General features: G+C 42.3%; 1 protein-coding gene across 3 annotated transcripts; it reads right to left on the bottom strand.

The window, feature by feature from the left end:
- Nucleotides 1–5718: 5718 nt before the first annotated feature.
- Nucleotides 5719–23740, bottom strand: rusc1 (RUN and SH3 domain containing 1). 3 transcript variants are annotated; one of them, XM_061716894.1, is made up of 12 exons: nt 23642–23740; nt 18630–21970; nt 13792–14685; nt 12332–12454; nt 12146–12222; nt 11074–11248; nt 10681–10786; nt 10518–10564; nt 9932–10434; nt 9596–9840; nt 7712–7879; nt 5719–7127 (listed from the first exon to the last, which is right to left on the bottom strand). In XM_061716894.1, exons 2-12 carry the CDS (start codon nt 21841–21843, stop codon nt 6962–6964), a joined length of 5718 nt encoding a protein of 1905 aa, XP_061572878.1. In that variant the 5' UTR covers nt 21844–21970; nt 23642–23740; the 3' UTR covers nt 5719–6961. The 3 variants fall into 3 exon arrangements, with proteins under 3 accessions (XP_061572878.1, XP_061572879.1, XP_061572880.1); XM_061716895.1 differs by having other exon boundaries at nt 13957–14685; XM_061716896.1 differs by lacking the exon at nt 13792–14685.
- Nucleotides 23741–23817: the final 77 nt, after the last annotated feature.

Genomic DNA, 23817 nt, shown 5'->3' with positions numbered 1-23817 from the left:
CGAAGTCTTCACGTCAGTCCTACAAGGGCTCCTTCTTTGGAGTATTTTGAGCAAAGTGCTGCTGTGATGATGATCCGCTTGATATAACAGTGCTATCTAGTGGTGTTAGATTGTATATCTTACACCCTGTCGTCCTCCATAAATGACCCACGACAGAGGACGGCGCGATCAAAGGAGTGCAATTACAAGATGGGGGAGGGCTGCAGCTCACTCTGCAGATGCATTGTCTTCTGTCCAGCCGGGGAGCCTTGACCTGAGCGAAGACTGCCCGCTGTACTTGGTTCCCACGCAATCTGGTATATAAAGGTGGCTTTACAGAGACAGATGAATCAAAAACAATCTATCCTGTTGAGCTAAAGGGGAATTGTATTATTATTTTAAACATATATATACACGCTTTGAGTTTTATGCAAGTAACATATTTCAAAAAGATGGGTCACAAGCAACAAAGCATGGGAATATGCGTGTAACGTTTAGACAGCATAAGTACAGGCCAACAAGTAAGTAATAGATAGGAAATGAGCATCTTAAAGGATTTTTGTGAGGACATAGATTTTGTCTTCCATTGTACATTTATAATATTTACAGGATTAATTTCGGTGCAGAAGGAATAATGCTCAAAACAGAAAGACTGCAGTGTTCATGTCCTCTGGCAGTGATGATGATTAACAACAGAATTCTGTGATGGAAATCAGCAGTTGGGTTCAGGGACATTTCTGAAAGCAATAGTGAACAAAAATGCAAGTTCAAGCTCTCCATACAAATAAATACAGAAACAATGCAATAATCAATCCAGACATGTTGCTGTAGAGCCTGTATTTGGATCCCTGAAGTCATTAAACTACATCTGGACTGGGGAATCTGACTTTTGATTGAAATTCTTTAATTCATTTGTTTTCTAGTGGCAATCTGGGAACTAAGATTGCCTATTTGTCATTAAATGTAACATCTACACTACAAGCAACCTTCCATTACAAAATGCAGTAAACAGTTACAGCTTTCAATGTTAATATCTAAAAGCTTAAACAGAACAGAGGACTGGACGGGCAGTAAGGGCCAAGGTTCATGCAGCTGATGTGTGCTATTACAACATGATTTTTGTCAGACATTTTTCCCACTGGCAGCCTGTTACATTACTTCAGTATTCCTATTTGCCGTCAGACGTCTCAACAGTCTGAGCCAGTTTAACACATGACTCAATATCACATCGTGTCTTAATAAAGGATCGGTATCAGCTGTCAATGACTGGACTGCAAACAAGGAAAAGTTAAGTATTTGGGTAGAAAAAAATCCCAGTAATGTATTTATCGTTCAGTTGTATGAGCGTAGTTTTCTATATTTCAGTATAAACTCAGAGTAGGCACTGCATGCAGTTTCATACAACAATAATATGCTTCAGACTGTTGAGTGTCTAAAATACTTTCAAATAGAAACAGTAAGATGTTGGACAAATCTAAAATATCAAGTAGAATAAACCAGCAAGGGTTTTTTTCACTTCTTCAGGGCTTAACTGTGGGTTACAAAGGACTGCTAATCTTCAACTTTAGCCGTTTGCACCGTTTGCATCCTGATTATGTCAATACTCTGTTGTCATCGTGAAAAACCAAAACAGAGTCTCTCTCTCCAAGAGATTGATTTGATTGGCTCTCCATGATTTGTGAGCGTGGTTAATGAGCTCCAACATAGTGGTTAGATGAACCTGCAGAGCATGTTTATATTTGCTAGCTGAACATCTAGATTTCTAGGCAAACAGAATAAGACTCTGAAGTTTGAAAACGAAATTAGGCGTAAAATGATCATAGTCCTGAACAGAGCCGTCTGGGAGATTTGCGAGGCCCTGTGTGAAATGGCCGGGGGGGGCCCTCGCGCAAAATGTTTGGGTTTTTCGGGTCGGATCGGGTGTCTATATGCGCAATTTTAACTCTCAAATTAGCAAAATACTGGATACAAACACATACACAGGTTTCATTATGAAGCATTGCATACCTTCCCCTGCCTCATCATCATCTGGGCTTGCCTCGACGCGGGGCCCCACGGCTGCTTGAGACCCGGTCAGATCGGTGATTTTTGTAACAAATTTATAAAACGAGCCTTTCAGAGAGGCATTAAACTCTTCCATTTTCTTTGGTTTTTTTCTTTTTGCATTCCCTGATGGAAATTTCCTGAATTTGTCTCGTCTCTCGACATTGTGTGACAGTTTGTTACACACTCCCCCCGTCTGGATCAGAACACCTTGTGTCTGCGCTTGGTCTGACGCAGTTGTATTGAACAACAGACACGCGCATCATTGCACATATATTTATTGATATGCACAGACTTGTACACATTTAGGTCTGTAATAGAACGTCACTGTTGATATTTATAAGGGAAAAAAAAAAAAAACGCAGGCCCTTGGGGCGTGAGGCCCCGTGCGGTTGCACGGTTCACACACCACTTGCGGCGGCCCTGGTCCTGAAAACGGTTTCACGAGTCCTACTAAGATCCGCCCTGCTCTGTCTCTGTCTCTGCTATTCAGGATATGTTGTACTGCCATTGGTATGAAGGATTTTGCCCAAAGCTAATTCATTTCATTTATTTTTTATCTTTAATGTGCGATCTGACCAAAGTATCGTTGTAATGAATGGGCAGCTAACATAGTGTGTTGAACAAGAACTGTGCATTACAAAGTCTGGCCGTCGGCTTTCAAATATTTTGTAAGCATTTAAATGTAAAGTCAGAGCCTTGAGCACATGTGTGTACACACACTAACGACTACATATACACTGTTGACCAACAAAAGTCAGTATAAAATGCAACAATTAGTTTTTTATAAGTTCATACCTAAAGTTTTAATATTCAAAAAAACATGTTAAAACAAGTATTGCACAAATATAGGAAACTACACATATTCGCTATAGTGGGGCATATTTAGTTAAACTCTCTTTATGCCAAAGTTGATTCTGATATTCTGAATAGCAGACGGTATTAGCGTCGCCTCATTCAGTTTGCAGCACTGAGACAAACTTGAACGGCAGCAGTATAGGCGATGCATCGTGGCCGACCAATGAGAAACAGAGGAGGGCGTGTCCGGTGGTGTCTTGGCATGGCCATAGGAGGATTCTTAAGTTTGCAACCTGGAAAAGACGCAAACGCCTTTATCCAATAAACACGCACAAAATAAAAATGTGCCCAAAAGACACAAAACAGTAGATTATTTAATTCCATTCAAGTAGTTTTTTAAATATTCTTAAATTCTAGACTTATTTTTATCAAGAATCAAATAAAGATTTAGTTGGTAGTTAAACAGGGCCAGCATCTTACCACATCCGACGAATCTGAAGCCATCACAACTGTCAAGCTATTACTTTTCTGTTTAATACTGCTATTTCAATATTTCTGCATCATTTATATATTATAAGAACTATTAACAGTTTTGTGAATCTTGTGAACGATAATATAATCTGTAATCTATAATCAGAGCCTCCTACGGCAGGTTGTGTATTAGCAAGACCTCATGAATATTTCCACAGTGTCTTCTTCTGATTGGTTGTCTGCCGGAAGGTCCTGATCATTTTTAAACGGTCCTTCTAATTCACGTTTCGCTTTCACTGGGGATGAGTTGGCAAAATGATTACTCTCTATGCTAGAAAACTGAAGATTTAATAAAGGTTAGTTGGCTGCCTAAACCCAACCTTTGGTCCAACCTCGAAATGTATATGACACCTAAAAATATGCAAAAATAAATCTAAATTTTGATAAAATATTGTGATTTTAATTAGATCTGAGTGGGCTATTACGTCACTGAAAAAAAGTTACTGGGAAGAGCATGAAATTCACCTTTGAAAAGGGAGCTGTGGTAATTAATCTCTTTAGTATTTTGGTAAAAGCAAATCACAGATATTTCTATAAAACCTTATGTGCACTCTTGAAAATAAGGGCATATTACATCCCCCTCACGATTGAGGTTAAGTGGTGAAGTGTCTTGCGCTCCTACAGATCAAAATCTTCTCCTAGAAACCACGGATGCTGCTTCCCCTGAGCTGAAGGAGGATCTGGCTTGTTATGAAGACAGAGGTCAAAAGTCATTATCTGTGATGGTATGACGGGACCCCTGGGTAACTTGCACATATGTGAAGGCACCATTAAAGCCGTTTGATAAATGTAGGCTTCCGAGTAACATATGCTGCCATCCAGATGGCATCCTTTTCAGCAAAGGCAGTCCTTAGTTTTCAAAGAAAATGCAGAAATATGCTGGTATATTCGGCACATAATACAGCAGCATGGCTCCATAATGAAATAGTCTGAATATGATCAAGTATGCTTGCCTCTGGATCTGACATCTACTAAAAATATTTGATGCATTATAGGATTAAAAAACTGAAAGAAAACCCCAACTAATTCAGCATGAATATGAATTATTTTGCTTCAAATCAAGAGGAATTTAACATGTCGACTGACACATCCTTATGAATGCTTTAAAAAGAAAAACTGAACCAATATAAGCCCCAGCGTAACCTTTTTAGAAACACATTTTCATAATCAAAAAAACAAATTTAATCTCCCAAAACCAGTAATGTTTTTTAGATTATTTTGGTGGAATGTATACGACATTCAGCTTCTCACGGGATGCCTTATAATATAAACTCTTTCTTAAAGAGGTTTTCTATATGGAGGGGCAGAGCAAAAATATAATTCAAACAGCTGAACAGCTTTGGTTTATAGAGATAATTTTATTTGGTGTATTTACAAACAAGCACATGCAGGAGGTGGACAGTGACTGACACCAGAGGGGCACTCAACTACGGTATATGCAACAGCGGGACACGGGAATGTCTACAGGCTACGTGACACATCAGAGAGGGAAAGCGGAACAGAACTCATCGTTACACATACAACACACACACACACACATGTTCCCACACACACATACACACACACACAGAGTGAAAGTGCAGAATGTGCAGACACACAGAAGTGCTCATACTCATCTCTGCCGTCACCGCTATGTGCACATTCGCACCTCAACAACCCATATACATAGAGCTCTTCCTTTCAGACATCTTTAGATTGATAAATTGTACATCCAATAAATTAAACAGTTTTCAAACACATTACATAAAAAAAAAGGTTTCATGTGTAGTGATATTGTATCTTTTTCTCAATATTACTTATTTCTCTCATTTAGATTTTATTGTGATCATTGCTTACATTGAGAGCACTGGTTTAATTTGCTGCTACTGAACGGTTGCCATAGCGCCAGTAATCTCATGCTACATGGCACTGATGCAATAACACAAAGAAATCTTGAAGAACCGAGCTTTCCCTGAATTATCAATGACAATGAAACATTCCTGCTGAATCAAATAGGTCCCTTTCATGTTGTAACTACTCCCCCCCCATGTAAGCTATTGTTTAATGCCTCATATGTCCATCGAACTAAACTCTTGGCCTTATAACAAACTAAATAGTTGAACATTAAAGCATATGCATAGTCACTGATACAGAATCTAAAGATGAACTAATAAATATATGACACAAGGTAACACATTTCATATGAGCTACATCAAACCAAACATATAACATTCACCACTATCATCAAATATCAATGATTGGCAAACATGGCAGGAAGAGAAATGCAAAAGCTGAGATGCAAGGTGAAGACCAGCCAGCAAATCTAGAGGCTTTACTATAGGAGATCCATCATACCTGCGCCTTTTTTTCTTTTTTTTTCTTCTGCAGTCACTTTTATTTTTAAACAGGACCTGAAGATGGCTTTGTGAGGTCATGACCAAGAGATAAGCTACAGATTGCTGTCGTCTGATTTTTTCTCCTATGGCTGGGCGGTGACGTATGGATACTTACCGGCATTTAATCAAAGCATTCATTAATGGATACGGTGTGAAAAAGATATGAGCTATAATCTAACGATGTTATGAATATTATCTAGAGAAGATGTCAACGCATAAAGCACGCAAGAGGGAAGATACTGGATTTCATACTTAAATGAACACATTTCATTTTGCACGTATGACAGTCACTTGATGTGTGAGGCAAGTTGCACATGTAAAGATGGGCCGACCCATTTATCTCTAAATCAATCCCAGTTTTACATCGCTGTCTGGGTTCTACCATTTGCTTTCTCTTATTTGTTTATCGTGATAATATCATTATCAGTTTATGTACCTATACACATATATTTTCATTCATATATTGTGTATATATAAAGTCAAATATAGTAGCAGAAATACTCACATAAACCTGGCGAGAAAGATGAGGGGTCGATAAAAGTGAAAGGTCAATTGGAACATAGATCTACACAGCTACGATTCACTACATCAATATCCAGTATGTGACAGGAGCTGGGGCGCAGTACTCTAACATGCGTTCTGCACTCAAGAACCTGCAAAAGCACAACTTTCTGCAGCTGACTGACGGAAAAGTTAGTGTGGCTGCCGCTGGGTTGTGTCTTGCCTCCTCGCGATGCACAGCGGCTGATCGGAAAGAGCGTAAATCTTAAACTGTAAAGATTTTGCCTTGTGATCAGAGATCAAATTCAGATGGATAGCTGACACGGAGGGCGGAATTGAGAGAAACACACTTTAAAGGATACTTCACTCAAAGATCCAAGAGTCTAAATTTGAGCTGGGTCATTATTTCACACCATCTGCTGGATTCCTGCCACTGAAGCCCATTAGCTCAACGCTACCAAACTGGATAATCTGCAACGGGAAAAACTCCCATGTTCATACTGGAGTGGGCTGGCAGACTGAAACTAAAGCAGAGCAGATGGTGTTATGCACTCAACTCAAACTGTAATTGAGTTTGAGTGAAATATCCTTTTTAGAGTAGTACAGCCTCACCATAACCTTTTCAATAGTCACTTTCAATATATATATATTTATATTTATATATAAATTTTATATTTATTTACTTTTTCATTCATTCATTCTTGTATGGATTTAGTGCAGCTATAGTGCCAATGTCACATGATGAGGGAGGTGTAGCCAATAGGTACCAGACCCTCTTTCTCTCCCTGACGACAGCGAATCCAGTCTTGATCGACACCTCCCAACACCACAAGTTCCTCTCCTTTGCAGAAGGTGAGCTCTGAGCCGCTTCCAGCGTGGTCGCACAGCGTTCGGACAGACCTGAAGCAGAAGATCAGCTACAGTGATCTCACATGCAGCAACCAAGAACAACAATGGCAAATGATGTAGGGATGAGTCATGATAAAGATTGTGAAATTCAGACTGATGAGTCATTTTTCTACACAATAAATTGGGAGCTATTCTGGTGCCTATCGTACCATTTAGTGCTCTTGAAGGAGAGACAGAAAAAAAAAGCAAGGACATGGCTCAATTAGCTCATATTCATTTATTGGGTTTTATTGAACTACTCGTCTAAAACAAGAGCTTTTCAAAGCAGGTTAAATCTGGACAGGACGCCAGTCCCTCACGGGGCCACAGAGAGAGGAACTTAAATCGATGTAGCGTATTCGAGCTGAGATTTTAGCACCACCTTCTGGTTTTGGCGGTTTGGACTTCTTTTCACTGAGATGTTTGGTGTGACTCAAAAATGACTATATCTTCAAAGCAAATATTTTTAAGCTTGTTCAAAGTGTCAGAGTTTGCTATCATTTCAAAATCTAAAGAATATACAATGTTTTCCCTCAACACCAGCACAAACGCCCCCCTTTATGTGACCATCCACCCCCATCATTTATGTCTCGTACCTGAGCGGTCTGGGTTTGTCCTTCATCTCCAGTGTGTCAACGTGCTTCTCTGGAGCCGGCTCTCTCTGTTCCTGCAGCTCAGGGATCCTTCGCAGCGCTGGAGAGGAGCTACTGCTCACCATTCGGGTCAGAGCAGTGACGCCAGGAGCCAACCACTCAGAGGGACGCCTGAGGAGGAATTGAGGACAATCACACACACAGACAGGACAGTTATAATTTTGGTCGTTTAGTTATGAATTACGGTGAAACAGAAAGTAAAGACACTCACATCCAATGCCACCTGAACATTAAAAAAAAGAATCAGAACTGTGGTACATCCTATTGACTGAATCTCTTCTTTACTAACAGTTGCTCTTATGTCCTTTTTATTTCTAGAATTTCATACTTGTGTTTTTGCTCGGGGGTCATGTTCTGGGTCTCTGGAAAGCGCCCAGAGACAACTTTTGTTGTAATAGACGCTATATAGATAAAATTGAATTGAATTGAATTGTTTTTGATCATGGGCTCATGTGGCTTTCATAAAAGGACACAGTGGATGTAGCGCTCCCCCTTCAAACCGCTCTCTATCCACTGTGCTGAGGATGATAGTATCTGGCTCCACTGAGCAGGGTGCAGAACAAGGTTGCATAAGCCATCCTTGTGTGTGACCTTAAAGACAGTTCAACGTGGGTGCAGTAGTCTGTGACACCACCTTGACTCATCCAAATACAGAGAAGCTGACAGACCACAAAAAAGGAAGTTCATTTTGGTGATGTCCCACTTTCATAATAACAAAATGGTACCTTAACTCTAGATTTATCCTTATTTTGTTAGCATTGGTGTTACTTTTCCAGTCTTTAGCGGACTCAAACCCAGACTTATGAAGTACACATGAAAACATCCTTGCACAGCTGCAGCTCCTGGAGAAACCTAAGCTCCTCCAAATCCCATCTTCGCCCGAGGATATAATCGATCCACAGCCTCTATTTCTTAGCTGCAGCTCAACTCCCCTCCATCAATGCAGCTAAAGCCTGAGCTTTTCACTGAAATCTAGAAAGGTGGTTTGCACACCCAGGTCCTCATATTGAAAAAACAAGTTAATATTTGCAAAACTGTTCCTGGAAAGCTTTTTGGGAGACTGCGGTGCCCAGCATGGGTGTGATTTGCACTTGTGCACAATTCACACCCACGTTGTGCCCAAACCCCACAGCCTGCACAGTGCATACCACACCCTATATATAAAGTCCTGTTAGTCTTTATTGACATAGAGGATACTGTTAAAACACACACTTCTAGAAATCTTCTGTCATTCTTCAACATAGGATAGAAGGATAGTTTACTTATAGTTTACTAGTTTACTTGGGGTTGTGTTGCTCTACTTTTGTATTTAAATGCCACAAAGTACAATTGGATTAAGTTATATATTATGTTTGGCGGGGTTATAGTTGACATGTATTTTGGTGTACAAATATAATCTGTCCCACCATTGAACCAATGGAGCCCTACATCATCATACTCCCACCTTCGTGCTCTACCATCAGGACTGTCCATCCCCTGTGATCGTCTTGGTCAGGTTCAAGTCTCAGTCTCATTTTTTTAGGCAAAGTTTGATCTGATCAAGTAACAAATATACGTCCTGACTACCGTCCTGCTGCAACTGTGGCCCGTTGATCTTTTGCCTGTCGTCTTATTCAGCTCTGAATTATTTAAACAATGTTTTTTAAATTGAGGTCTCAATAATTCTGATTCAAATCCTCATTCTTTTAAAAGTGGAACCATTATAAAAACATGCAAATACAGACAGCCCATAGGTCTTGATGGGTTTGATGTTTTAGTGACATCACATAGGAGTTACATAATCATATACTGTATCATTAGTACTTCAGTTTGAATCCAGTGACTGACCTGGTCGGTGGTGTGTGACCAGTTGGGCTGCTGGGGCTTTTCGAAGCTCCAAAAAGTCGACTGAGACCCCAGGGAACCTGAACGTCACTGCTGACAGGACTGTAGTCAGTTCTGGACTCGGCTTGGAGATCTGATGGAGCAGTCTTCATCACCTCCTTTTTTGTTGCAGACGGGTTCTTGTCAGCCAGGTTGTGGCTCAGCCAGCCTCCCCAGCGCATCACGGCGCCCCAACCCTGTTGGATTGCCTGTAATTCAAAAAGAAATAGTCAGGCTTGCAGAATCAGGGAACAATAACTTGTTAAAATCAATAAGCGTTTGAAAAAGTGTGATGAATACCTGTCCTGCCTGGTGAGCAAAGCTATCCTCTTCAAGGTTAGGAGGTGGTAAATCTTCAATTTCTTTTTCCTGCACCCATAGCAGCTGAGGACTGGTTTGCCCGAGAGCAACTCTAGCCTTCATAGGTGCAGCATCTGTATTTGTAGAATTCCCTGATCCTCCATTCTTTGGATTAACCGAGGGTGGAGACTTTCTATCTTTGTCTGCTGGATGTTCTGGGCTTCCAAAGTCTACTTCTGAGAGACTTTCTATGTACTGGCTGCCTGGGCTTTCAGATGGGGTCTTTGGTGACATATGAAACCCAGCCTCATGAAAGGGAGGGCTGGGTATCTCAGGCCTGTGACCGTCCGGTTCTAAATGGTGGTGCTGGAAGAGCAGGTCCAGGTTGAAGGTGAGCAGGCTGAGTGGCTGCAACACGAGGAGCAGCTCCTCAAACAGATGCTGGCAGGACGTCACTGACTGACGCATAAAAGAGCTGGGGTGGTAATATGTCTCCAGCACATCTGAGATGAAGAGAAAATCCCCGTTACAGCACGTACATCCATACTAGTAACAATGTAAAGAGCTGCAGGTGTGGGAAACCTACCACTACAAGACTGAAGGTGAGACAGCCAGGAATCAATAAGCTTGGTGCTACAAGAGAAGGGGAATGGTGATGTTAAAGAGAGCTTATATACAAAGAAATTGTTCAGCAGTAATAAAGTGGAATTAATAAGATTACACAAGGAATTAATGAGAACCAATCTTACTTCAGCAGGCCGAGGAGGAATGCGTTGAACCTGTGTTTGCTCCGTTTCAGTTGGGGCAGCTCGCCAACTCTGACTTGCAGGGTGTACAAGGCTTGAGTTTTAGGACCTTTAAAAATAGATTGGCAGGAAGAACACAAGAGGGAGGGAGAAAATGAACTCACAGTGGTAAGTGAAAAATTGCAGTGAAGCTTGGCACTCAGAAGCCAGTCAATATCTTCATCCTGCTGGCTGACATTCTTCAGCATTTTCGACAATAAGATCAACAATTATTGACTGATGTGTGGGAAAAATAGAAAAAGACAAAGTGCAGGGTTTATCATTATCAGCCAGGGAGCAGAATCCCACAGAAACGATGACAACTGCTTTTTAACGTCAGAGCCTTTGATGTGCTACCTGGCTTTGTTGTGGCCTGGACTAGACCCCAGGTGGAGTTTGGCCTCCTGCCTGCAATGAGGTCACTCTGGTGGGGTTTCAAGCCATCGGTCAGCAAGCTGTGCAGGGCGGGGCAGAGGCACTGCAGCACCAGGCGGCCCAGAGATGGATTTATAGCGCTGTCACCTGATAAGGCCTGAGGAGAGGGGAGGAGAGGAGAGGAGAAGGGGATGGAAAATCAGATGTGGTGAGGAAAAAGATGAGCCATGATTGGGAGAGACGGGAGATGACTCAAATGAGAGGGAGGAAAAGAAATGGGACACGTAAACAGGCTTTACAAGTAAATGATGGTTGAATGGGTGATTAAGGTTGACATGATGTGGAGGGAGTTACTGTCCAAAGAACTTCTGATAACTAAGAAATTGGGTTATTTAAAAGTATTCATGTACCTTGTTATCTAAGAAACTCTCAAATAAAATGTATAGAGTCGAAATAAGAAGGAAGAAAGAAAACACTTTCAAAGATAAACAGGAAATTTAATAAAGCAGTCACAAACACACTGCTTATTAAAAACAATTATTCAAAGTAGTGATGCACCGATTGTTCGGTAACCGAAATTGTTCGGATGAAAATGGCAAAAAACCACTTTCGATGTTTGGTGGAATAAGTGGGAAAAAAACGAACAATTAATAAAGGCTTTGTAAATCGTTGGCCAACCAAAAGGAACCACATAAGAATTTTACCTAACATTCACCAGGAGGTGCAACCAAAACAACATAATGGGAAATTAAAAAACTTTCAGTTTTTTATGTTCAATAAATATTTTCTACCTTGTAATTTTGTAAAAAGATTTTTTTCTTTGAAAAGCATGCCTAAATCAAATTTATTTGATTTATGCAATGGTGAAAAAATTGGCAAAATACATGAAAAACTGCTGAACCATGTTCGGTATTGTTCGGTATTCGGCCAAGTGTTTATTATTATTTTCGGTTTCGGCCACAAATTTTCATTTCGGTGCATCACTAATTCAAAGGTAACATTTCAGTCAAACCACAACAGTCTTACCAGTTTTGTCAGTAAAGCAGTGACTAACCTTCTGAACTACAGTTCGGGAAGAACTGAACTGAGCCAAGATGGCTTCCACTGCCACGCTGACGGCACTGACGAGGGCTGAGGAGAAGATCAACAATCCAAAGTTAAACAATACGTTACTGTAGTTACTTTATTATTGCAGTGGTTAACAATAAATCATGCAGAGGCAAACAAACAAGCATAAAACCTCTCTTTTCCTGCAGGCACTGAGAGGACAGGCCGAGACCTCTCATTGGATGGATGACATCCTCGCCCATCCAGGGTGCGTCTGGCCTCTGTACAGAGCCGGCGAATGAGACACTGCGGACAGCTGACAGCAATGGTGGGGAAACAATTACTTAAGCTGCACATACTGACAAAAATCCACCTTCAACAGAAGAAAGATGAACCACAGTGAATTAACGCAACTAAAATGTTAGTTTTATTAGTAGGAGCAATTAAGCAGATGGAAGCAGATGGTGCTAATGAAATCCCCAGTGTGGGAGCACTTCCTAGAGGTCGTGGTCTGCTGTCCACATCTGACAACGTGCAAGATCTGTGGCACTTGATGTTTTTAAACATACACAGGACAAAATAAAGTGTAGGAATGACTGACCAAACGATATTAATATACAGTCAGAATCGGGCACACAAAATAGTGAAAATGTGGAAAATATCAATTCTAGAGAATGAAACATTCCACACACTAGCAGCAAACTATTTAATTAATTAATCTGATTACTTATCTGAGGTTCATGGATGGCCAGGACACATTTCAATCAAATTCAATAAAAATAATAATAATAAAAATAAAAAATAAAAATAAAAATAATAATAATAATAAAAATAGGAGGGGCAGTAGAGGAAAATCAGAAGGGGATGTTCTGGATTTTGCACAAATCTATTGACTTAACAGACCGTTTACTTGGATTTAAAAAAATTGTATTTACTTATTTTTAATTGGAAAATAAATCCATGACGTGAACTGATATATTTAAGTGTGTTGGCTGGAAATGGTTAACACTAAGCAAAGGTAACTGGGGAAAGAACTGAACCACAGGAAAATAACAAATATAGGACTGACCATGAGAATCAGGTTAGGTGTTACAAATTCATTTATATAAACTTGTTAGATAAATCCAGACACGTAGGCTGTGGAGTTTACTAAAAGGTCTACGTTATCATTGATTTTTTTTTTTTCTTTACTTCACATCATGAAACAGCTTGGGTTTTGCATGAAATGTACAGCCATTTGAGAGCACCATGCAAAAATGAAAAAAACAAAAAGGACATGGAAACGAAGCAGAGGAGACTGAAACAAACAGACGGATACAGCAGGACAAAGAGGGACAGTAACGAGAGCAGCTCTAGACGCCCTGTGACAGGAACAGCTGTTCTCCATCTGAAGGCCCTTTGCAGATTTGAAAGGACAATGTAGATAAGAAGTATCAGATGACCCAGATAGAGCAGACATCTGAGACATAAAAACAGCTACTAGTACTCAGTTCTTTCAAATCTGTAAATGCTCAGGGCTAAAAAAAAAAAAAAAGGGGGCCATCCTCTCCAGAGCAAAGAACAATAACAGAAACAGTTAAAGAAACAGACACACACATAAGATGTCAGAAAAAGTGTGACCATGTAAGATGTAGGGAAAGAGAGAAATCTTACTCGCCACGTTTGACTGCGGAGGACCCTGGTAGAGTTTTGGGGGTAAGGGGGGCGCCTTGGGCAGTGTAGTAGGAAAGAGGTTTGGATAGTAGAGGGGAGCAGCTAGGGCAGGCAAGGTGTGAGAGCGTGGGAAAAGTGGGGAGTTCAGACAAGAACCTGCTGCACCTGGAGGGGGGGCTCCGGTGCGCTGGGGAGGAGAGAGGGCTCCGATAGGCGAGAGGCGAGGAGGGGCCCCCCGATGAAGAGGACAGTTCTTAGGGTGGTACAGGTAACAAGTGGGGAGAGGAGGGAGTTCTTTGGATGTTCTGGCCTTGATGCTGCTTTGGTCTGCGTGCGAGCGCTTCTCTGAATACAGCGAATCTGCAGCACTGATGCTGTCTGAATACGTCATCATGACATCTATGTTCTTATACGGCGTGGTGCAAACTGGAGCCTCAGAGGTGCCACTAAAAGATGTGTCAGACTTAGCGTGGGCGTCAGCCCGCTTCTTTGAATCACTGCTGTAAAGAGAGTCAAAATTACTGATTGAGTCAGACGTAAAATCTCCTTTGCTGATTTTGGAATCACTGATGCACCGATATGCCGAATGTGTGTTCTTCTTAAAGATGCTGCCAGAGTCAAGAGGACATTCTGCACCCAAATCAACCAGGGAATCATGCTTGAGTCCAGAGCTTATAGCAGAGCTGGAATCATCTCTCTGGATACAAGCTGAGCCGGCAGCGGCGGCACCCTGTGTGATACTGCGTTTGTCTGTGGACTCTTGGCCCACATGGCTGCGAGGCCTGGGACCTGCAACGGGCTGGGAGTTACAGTAGCCTGGGCGAAAAGCAGGGAGTGCAGAGTGCAGGAAGTAGGGTTGGGAGGACCGGGCAAGGGAGAGCGGGGGTGAGGAAACTGTTTAGTTCAAATAAAATTGTCAAAAAATCGTTAGGCGTGGGAGTGGAGAGGGCAGATGCATTGACAAAGAGAGGGAGCGAAGCAGAGCCGTGGGCAAACAATGGAAACAACCAAACGGGATGGATATGTGGGAAAGACAAGGACAGGTAAAGGAGGAAAATGTGGCAAAGAAATGGGAAGGAGAGAGAAAGGAAGAGAGAGAGAGATGTAGAAAATGTTAGTGACAGTTGAGAGAAAAATGTACATTCTTGACACTATTCCAGCAGAAGTCATCATCATGTAACACCATGCACTAATGCAGTATTTAAACATGAAAGACAGTTACACACTGAAGGTCTATGGAAGTCAATGGAGCTGATTTTTGAAGCACAGGACTAGTCTCCTCCATTTAGGAGGGGTTTAACACAACAGGAGATGATGAAGTACCTAAAAAAAGAAAATGTGAAAGGACCTTAAATTTCAATTCTACCTAATGGCCAGCAGAGGTCAACTTGGTACAAGTAAATTCTGGCTAAACGTTTTTTCTTAACTAGTTTATGGTCCTTATCTGTAGATGCATGTCTTATTCTTTTAGACCATGATATTTGCTCTGCAGACTGATGCTCTCATTTTAAATAAAAGAGATAATAAGGCATGCCTTTAGCTTTAGGGCGGGCCCACATTGTGATTGACAAGCTGCCACCCAATTGGTGTGTGCAGTTTTTTGATCAGATCCACCACTGGCTCTTATGTTCCAGTTAAAAGAACAAGATGTGGGAGTCCAACCATTGACCCACTGGGGTAATGACGGTGAATATGCCTAACTATTTTACACTGTCTTTGGTCATTATGAACGTCGCACAGATTTCCATAGTTTTCTTCATTTCAAGCTCAAGCCTGCAATATATTCTGATATCCGACCACGAATCCCCTCTGCAATGCCACACAACGCCATGTTGAGTTGCAAAAAGTGCAAAATTGGATTTTAACAGTGAGATATTTTGGACGGAGATACTTCTGAGGAAATCTTGACTAATTTTAAAGCAGCATCTACCAACAGATTTCATGAATTCTCTTCTTTTTCTTTGATGCCCAGTCCTTCTGAATCCTCAGAGAAGAACAAAACAGGTTTTAGCTGGCAGGGTGAACAAAGCGTTGTGTGTATATTAGGGCTGGGCGATATATCGAGATTTTAATATATATCGATATATTTTCAAACGCGATATCGTACGAGACAATATCGTTTATATCGATTTAAATTTTTTTTAATTTTTTTATGATTTTGATATAGCTTATTTTGTGACAAATAGACTTGAATGTTTTATTTGAGATTTGCACAAATGTTTTGTTATTTGCTGTCAACCTCAGTGGAAAAGTCTGACTGTTACTGTCTACATTGTATTAATTGCACAGTGTATTTTAATTTAATTATTATGCAGGAAAGAGATATTTGTTTTATTTTATTCAAGAAGCATTTTTATTCTATATATGCAGGCAGTTTATTTTTATTTAATTTGCTATATACTTTTTGATATTGTGCAGACCTCTGTTAATAAAGGTACATTTGGCACAAGGCTTTGTATCAAAACTGACTGTTTTTTTAAGGGTTTGCCTCAGAAAAAAATGAAGCTAACAGAGATGCTATGCTATAATGCTTTGGGGGAAACCCCAATTATGGCACAGAAAAAATATTGATATATATCGAGTATCGCCATTCAGCTAGAAAATATCGAGATATGACTTTTGGTCCATATCGCCCAGCCCTAGTGTATATTCATCCCTTCATCCATCCATTTTCCATAACCGTTTAATCCTGTACAGCATCTCCAGGTACACCTTGGACAGGTTGCCAGTCTATCGCAGAGCATTTACATATTCATCATTATTAAAATGCTGTAGCCGATGACAAGGATTTATCTTATAGGTTACCTATCCTATATGACAACCTGCTTTCACTTTTGTTTTCTATTAGCAGCTTGTACTGAGCATGTTAAGAGAGTTGAAAATTCAAAAAGCACCACGAGTGGAAATCCACGTTTTGTACTTTACTGCAGTGCATCAATCATCGCCTTTGAATCACCTTGCTTGTCTGAGTCCCCTGCCTTTGTTTTCTACCTCTCTCTCTAGCCCCCCCACCAGTGCTGCAAACAGTGTAATGCTGAGTCAGTCGACAGATAGCAGAGTTCTGTCTGTTCCTGCTCAAACGTTGTACCTGCTTCTGCCGACCTTCACAGAGTGGAGCCACAGTTTTCTGCTAGGCTACAGACTAGAGAAAAATAAGATCTAGAGAGCAACTATACCTTAGATGGACTTGTCTTTGAATTGTAGTTAACACCAGAATACACATTGCTTCCTATTTTCATGACACAGGTTCTCAGCAATTGGTTCATGCGTTAAGAACCGCCCCTTCAGCTCTTAAAGGTGTACACACCTTTTCCTGCTTTGATCCCCATAGCACATGGCACATAGTACAGTTAATTTTATATTTCTTCTGGATTAAATGATCATATAGTGCATGTACAATCATTAACTATACCAAAGCAATCCCACGTTTATCACATATAAAAGCAGCAGTCATTTGCCATTAAACTGAACTTTAATCTTCCTGATTCTGGACTCTGCCAATCTAACCCTGACGGTGTGTGTATGCAGACCATATTAGATAAGTAACCTGATCTGAGTTATGTGTACTGCTCTAGGTTGAGGATTGCAGGGAGGAGAGAGGAGATGCAGCACACAAACAACATCCTGAGCAGATGGGATTTAAAACCCGAGACAGAGACGGAGAGTAACAGGACAGACAGACAGAGAGAGAGGGGGGCAGGAGAAGAAACACAGATAAAACGAAGTGAAAACATGGAAAGAGTTAAAAGAGACAGAAAAAAGAACTGAACCCTCTGTGGGCAGTACAGTACCCCTCCCCTCAGTATGAGAGTTGGATAAATAATTGAATAAGGTTGTGATGACATCACATTTTGATAACCACTGCAGGAAATACAGGCTGGAAAGTTTCCAACCTCCTCATATTACCTTCACTATTCTCGCTAGGTTTATCCATCATCATCTAAGCATTCATCATTTCATGTATCATCCTTTTCTGTGACTCAGCTTGCCCTCAATCTCTACGCTTTCATTACACATTATCATTACCATTAACAAGTCTACATTTCTACCCCACTTGGTTTTCTTCTCCTTGCTGTTGAGTAGTTTGGTGATATTACTTGTGCATTACAGAGGAAGAAAGCAAGTAGACTGATTGTTTTTGCTCATCTGTTCCTGTCCATGATCAGCCCATCCAAGATTTGTCAATTTGCTCAGTTTTTGTTCCTATTTATCCATGCATCTCTCCATTTTCTATACCCGCTTTGTCCTTTGCAGGCTCACGGGGGTCTGCTGGAGCCTATCCAAGCTAATTTCAGGCGAGGGGCAAGGGTAAACCCTGGACAGGTCACCAGTCTATCGCAGTGTTCTAGGGCTGTTCGATTTTGCCCAAAAATAAAATCTCAATTTTTTTTTCTCAAAATCCGATTTTCGATTACGATTAAGATTATTTTGTGAATTGACAAAAGGCAAAGAAATGATTTCAAATATGCTGTTTTTTTATTGAACATTTGCCCCAAAATGAATGAATAAAGTGCAAAACTCTGTAAAATAAGTGGAAAAAAAGTTTTAAAAAATATAATAAAATATAAAGTTTTATCTCTGAAAAAAAAAATCAGCAAATCAGCACTTGCAAACATACAGTAAGTTATATTTCCAATTAAAAAAAAAAAAAAAAAAAAAAAGAAGTGAAAAATCGATTTTACGAGTTTCACGTTTTAACATCGTTCTAATTACATAATCGCGATTACGATTTAAAATCGATTAATCGAACAGCCCTACAGTGTTCCTATTTCAACAAATTTGACCACAGCTTAACTAATGTTTCTTACATGTAGTGTCACTGTAAAAACTATAGTCACCTGCAATTCTTGAGTCCAAAGTTCTTCCTCCATCAGCCCGCCCTCTGACTTCCATCTCTTCCTGCCGTTGGTCTTCCTTCTTCCTTTCATTTTGCTCTATATTGACTTCTTTCTTCTCCCACTCTCGGCCCATGGTCCACAAGCTGCTGTCACTGACTGAGCAGCCAAGCTTCGGCGATGGGCACAACTCTGGCTTCCCACCTTCCTCGTCAGCTCTCTGCAGCATCTCCTTCAGGGCGGCCATTGAGGTGAGGGCCGGCGGGGGCTGCATGAAGAGGGCCTGAGCCTGGGAGGTGTACTCCCACTGGTTGCCATCACTGCCAACCGTCTCTCTTCTCCACTTCAAGTTGTAGAGTATATCTGGATCAGGGGTGACGATCATGGGATCTGGCTCAGGATCAGTAATTACCCTTGTTGGAGGGGAGGAGCTCTTGTTGCGGAAACGCAGCTCTTTAAAGGTTGTAACCCTTGGAGCCGACCCAGGAGATGGTACTGAAGAACTGAGCTTCTTTGGAGTTTCCACGTGAGATTTTCTCTTTTCCTGTGGTTCAACCTCAGGCGTGAATGCTATGAGCCAGTCGAAACGCTCAGGCTGTTGGGAGTTGGCAGACAAAGTGCTGACTTTAACGGGAGGCAAAGAAGGGGGAATTGGTGGTAAGGGGCGCGGAGGAGGAGGGGGCGGGGGGGAATCTGGTAACTCGGCGGGATAACGGAAAGCATCGATGCTTGCATTCTTCACTTTAGTTGCATGTGTGCTGCTAAAATTGGTGCTGTAGTAATGATCATTTGTAAAATCAGTGTTCCTCTTCCTTCTTCTTGCCAGTTCAGTAAATGTGGTTCTTTGTGTATCTGTATTCTTTTGGTATTCTTCAGCTCCGTCTGCTTTTCCATCTTGATCCAACTTTTTTGAGTTGGTCCATCCATCTCTGTCTGTGTAAGGTTTATTGTCTTCCTCCCTGTCTTGTAGTCTGAGCTCCCGTGACTCCAGAGATCTGTATGTAATATGATTATCTCCATCTTCCTCATCCTCTAATCCCCCCACGCAGACACCAAGCTCTGGACTGAGTTTGAGGAGCTCAGCTTGAGTCAGTCCAGCAAGCATAAGCAGCTTCCGAATCTCTACGTCCAATGCATGGAAGGAGGGAGGAGGCGGCAGGGGAGGTGGAGGCGGTATGGCAGGTGGGGAGGTGGAGGAAGTCACTGAGATAACAGGGGGAGGAGGAAGAGGTGGAGGACGTGTGGAGGGTGGTGGAAGGGACAGGGGGGTCTTTTCCTGTTCAGCTTGAAGAGCAGCGAGGCGCTGCGCCTCCTTTCTGGCCAGGTGTCGCTTTCGAGGGGGAGGGATGGGAGGGGTGGGGGTAGGGATGGATGGAAGTGGAGAGGGAGAGGTATAGAGGGTAAGGTAAGGGACTGGCTTGGAGAGAGGGAGAGGAGGAATGGATGGTGGAGATGGAGGGAGTGGCTTCTCGCATCTAAAAGTGGTGAATGTCGGGGACGAGGAATTGGGAGAAAAGGTAGACAGTGTGGGCGAGGTGGCAACAGCCATGGAGGTGGTGTCTCGGCAGATGTTGATATAGGTGTGCAGGTCAGAGCTCACGCTGGCATGACGCTCTGGAGGTTTAGGAGGTCTAGGTGGCGGTTCGATGGGGGAAGCGGGTAGAGAATCTGGAACGAGAGGATCGTCACAGTCCGATGGAGCGGTGAGGTCAACCCCCGCATCTGAAAACTCTTGAGACTCTCCCATGCTTCTGTCGTGGGATTTATACAACTTCCAGGGAATGTCTATGTTTCCCATTTCATCCATGACATCCGTAAGGTCCTGCTCCTCCAGATCTCCAAGATCGAATCCTTTCTCGTGAAGCCTGGCGATGTAGGCCAGTTTTACTTCCCTGTTCACCTTTTCCAAGAGGTCCAGGTGGTCTAACCGATCCCGCAGAACATCCCAGTGCTGTTCCCCTTCCAGGTCCCATCGAGCAACTTGGATCACCTGACTAAAACGCTCCATTTTCCCAAACTCTCCTACTGACTCTAGAAAGTCAAGCAAGCCTAGTTTGTTGACGTCAGAGTCACCTTTGACTCCTAAGTAGTCAGGAGAAGGTGAGTCGAGCGCAGAGGGGTAGCCCTCATCTGGAGAGCAAGGAGCAATTGGAGAATGTGGTGTTAAGGAGAAGGGATTGTGACTAAGAGGGAGGGGTGGAGGTGGATGCGCAGGAGGCTGGCATTCAGAGACTTGTGCAAGAGAGTTGTCTTTGGGGTCCACAGTGATGGACAGATTGTCCTGGTCATAGCAGGAGTACATGGAGGCAGACTGGTCTGCACTATCAGACTCCAGATCAGAGCAGGAGCTGATGGAAGTGGAAGATGAGGAGGTAGAGGACGTAAGTGAGAAATCCAAAAGGGAAGGGGGGCAGTCACATGATGAAGGCACCAAGGTGTCATCATCATCATCATCATCATCATCGTCAGAGTCATCGTCAGAATCATTGTCAGCCTCGTCTTCATCGTCATCAATATCAATATCTTCGCTGCTCTCCTTGTCATCATCTTCCTCTTTTACCTTGTTCTTGTTGTCTAGATCAGCTTTTTCATCTGCTTTCTTCTCTCCATTTTCTACATTGGCAGCAACATCGGCAGAGACTTCCATCTGGGCCGGCTCCTGTGACGGGGGCTGCTTCTTAGCCCCGACCCCATCCTGCTTCTGAGGCAACGGCAACAGGGCTGGAGGAGCCGGTTGCTGCAGCTGCTCTCTGAGAGAGATGGTGTTATTGTTATTGTGGTTGTGGTTGAACATGCTGTTGTTGTCTTGAGGGGAGCGTCCGTCACAGCAAAGGCATGGGAGGCTCGGCTCGTTGCAGTTTGGGTCGACAGGGAGAACGGAGGGTAGCGGAGGAGGTGCTGCAGCTGCAGCCTTGGTCGCTGCTGATGCACGAGCACCTTTAGGCTTGGGTTTAGCTAATCTGGAGATAGTGGGACCCGGTCTGTGTGGGATTGGTCTAGATTGGACTACCGGAGCTCGAGGCTGCACACCAGGCCTGGTCCTAGCCGAGGCAGTGGGGCCTTTGGTCACCCGTCGAGGGGAGGACACAGTGATTGTGTTCATGTTCTTGTCCTCCCTCTGAAAACCAGGGCCGTGAGACCTTGGTCCAGCTACGGTATTGGTCCGCCTGCTGACATCAAAACGTCGCGGCTTTGAAGGCTGAGACGAGGACTGCATCGTGGGAATTGGACTTTTTAGGATTCACTTATATTTCTGTTGCTATGGAAACAAGCGTTGTGAAGGCTGGTCAGATCCAAACTATGACGCACCGTGACAGTCACATCTTGGCTTGACTCCCAAGATCCTGCAACATCAAAGGAGACACACGGTGAATAATGACTACAAGCAAGCTCTGCTCATCAAAGACCAGTTTCACAGTCTACATATTTTTTATCACTCAATCTTTGAATTGAATGATTCCCATATGCAAAGTATTAATTTCATCTCAGTTGTTTTGGAGTCTTCTGCTTTGTCATCATCATAGCCCAGGATCTACAGCAACATACATTTTGTGCAATGCTGTTGCAGAGCCTCATTATCAATCTACTGATACTATTGAGTAATTAGTACCCTGATGTATTCCTTATGAACACTTAATCAAATAAGTTTTAGAAATACCAAATATTCATTGGGTATGTTGTAGTTTAAAAAACAAATAGTTTATGATTGAGTTATTAAAAGTTGGACCCTTATTTTAAGAAAAAAAATCACATTGAAAAAACACTGCAAATAAGGGTCTGTGCAAAGTCATGTTATGTTATTTCTGAAAGGGGCAGATCAGATAAGATTTTTCTTCTTTCTGCTCCCTTTTCATTCATAAGTTAGGAACATTTGTATTTGTGTTTGTATTAAATTGTTTTGTTTTTTGAATGAAATAAAGAATAAAATTAAAAATGAAATGAAAGTCCTCTTTCCCTTAGTAAAACAGATGCCACCCACCTAACTATTTGAAATAAAACAGTCACAAAAGATTTAGTCCCTTGTTTTAATAACTGTCAATTTAGAATTGCCACTTATCATCTGTACACACAGTTTACAGTAGTGGGGGGGTGGGGGGCTGTCTCCATCTGTGCCAGTCCATCCTTGAAAGCTGCCAAGAGGCAGTTAAGGGATATATCAAAAGAAAAAATAAAAGGTAAAAAAAAACCCTCTCCATACCTAGAGCAACGACGTTTAACTGGAGCATGAAATAATCAGCATACAAACAAGACGGATTCCGCCTTTCTGGAGTCCACCCATCAGCGGCTATAGGCTGATTTATGGTTACGCGTTACCACAACGCAAGCCTACGGCGTAGGTTCTGCGTCGATTTAACGCAGAACCAGAATCACATATTCCTCCATAGTGCCCTTCACGGCACTGGAATAGAAATCCCCCCACGGCTCCTGTTTACACCGGGCCTTCGTCGGAATGTCCCCTCAAATCAGCAAACCCCCGAAATTAACCAATAATATTAATACTACTAATAAAGGGGTAGTCCTGTGGACAGTGTTGGAGCTTGTACTGCTGCCACAGAGCTGATGGAGGCAGGGCTGGCTGGGTGGGGGGCCTGCAACCGCATCGCTCTGAAGCCTGAATTATGGTTCTGCGTTAAATCACGCAGAGCCTACGCCGTAGGGTACTCCGTATAGTGCGCGTCGCCGCGTACCCTACGCCGTAGGCTCTGCGTTGGTGTAACGCGGAACCATAAATCAGCCTTGATATGCAGCAGGCCCACACGCCCTGTCTGGAACTGAAATACCTGCCTACATTTTTTAAAATTCTAATTAAAAATCCCAAACTACAGTAATAACGCATTCACATCTACTCGTGTCATGACATATGATTGTTATAAAAAACGGAACGGCATGTATCCAGCCTGCGCAGCCTCCGTTTGGAACCAGGGCATTTCTCTGCATCGTCTCCCGGTTTTGCTTTGGAACAAGATTTATACATATTTGTATAACAGAGGTGATTGGAAAAAGTACAAACTCACGGTCAGATTCAGGCAAAGATGGATGAAGGTCTCCATCACCTCGGGCTCTCCCACATCATCTCAGTCTGTGGAAGGATGTGGATCTTCTCGACGTTAACAGCCTCAGCATCAGCATCAGTCTTCTCGCGAGGATGGAGCAGACCCCGCCCCCTCATCCTCATCCCAGTCAAGCTACA

Source organism: Cololabis saira, chromosome 3 (assembly GCF_033807715.1).
Source record: "Cololabis saira isolate AMF1-May2022 chromosome 3, fColSai1.1, whole genome shotgun sequence".
Lineage (NCBI taxonomy): Eukaryota > Metazoa > Chordata > Actinopteri > Beloniformes > Belonidae > Cololabis > Cololabis saira.
This window is presented reverse-complemented; position numbering and strand designations above follow the sequence as displayed.

What these genes read in the sequence shown, in the direction of transcription:
- rusc1 (XM_061716894.1), bottom strand. Translation starts at nt 21,843, where the DNA reads ATGCAGTCCTCGTCTCAGCCTTCAAAGCCGCGACGTTTTGATGTCAGC. An exon ending in CCAGGCCACAACAAAGCCAG is followed by an intron (nt 10,787 to 11,073) that starts GTAGCACATCAA and finishes CTATTTTTAAAG; the next exon opens with GTCCTAAAACTCAAGCCTTG. An exon ending in TCACCTTCAGTCTTGTAGTG is followed by an intron (nt 10,435 to 10,517) that starts GTAGGTTTCCCA and finishes TCTTCATCTCAG; the next exon opens with ATGTGCTGGAGACATATTAC.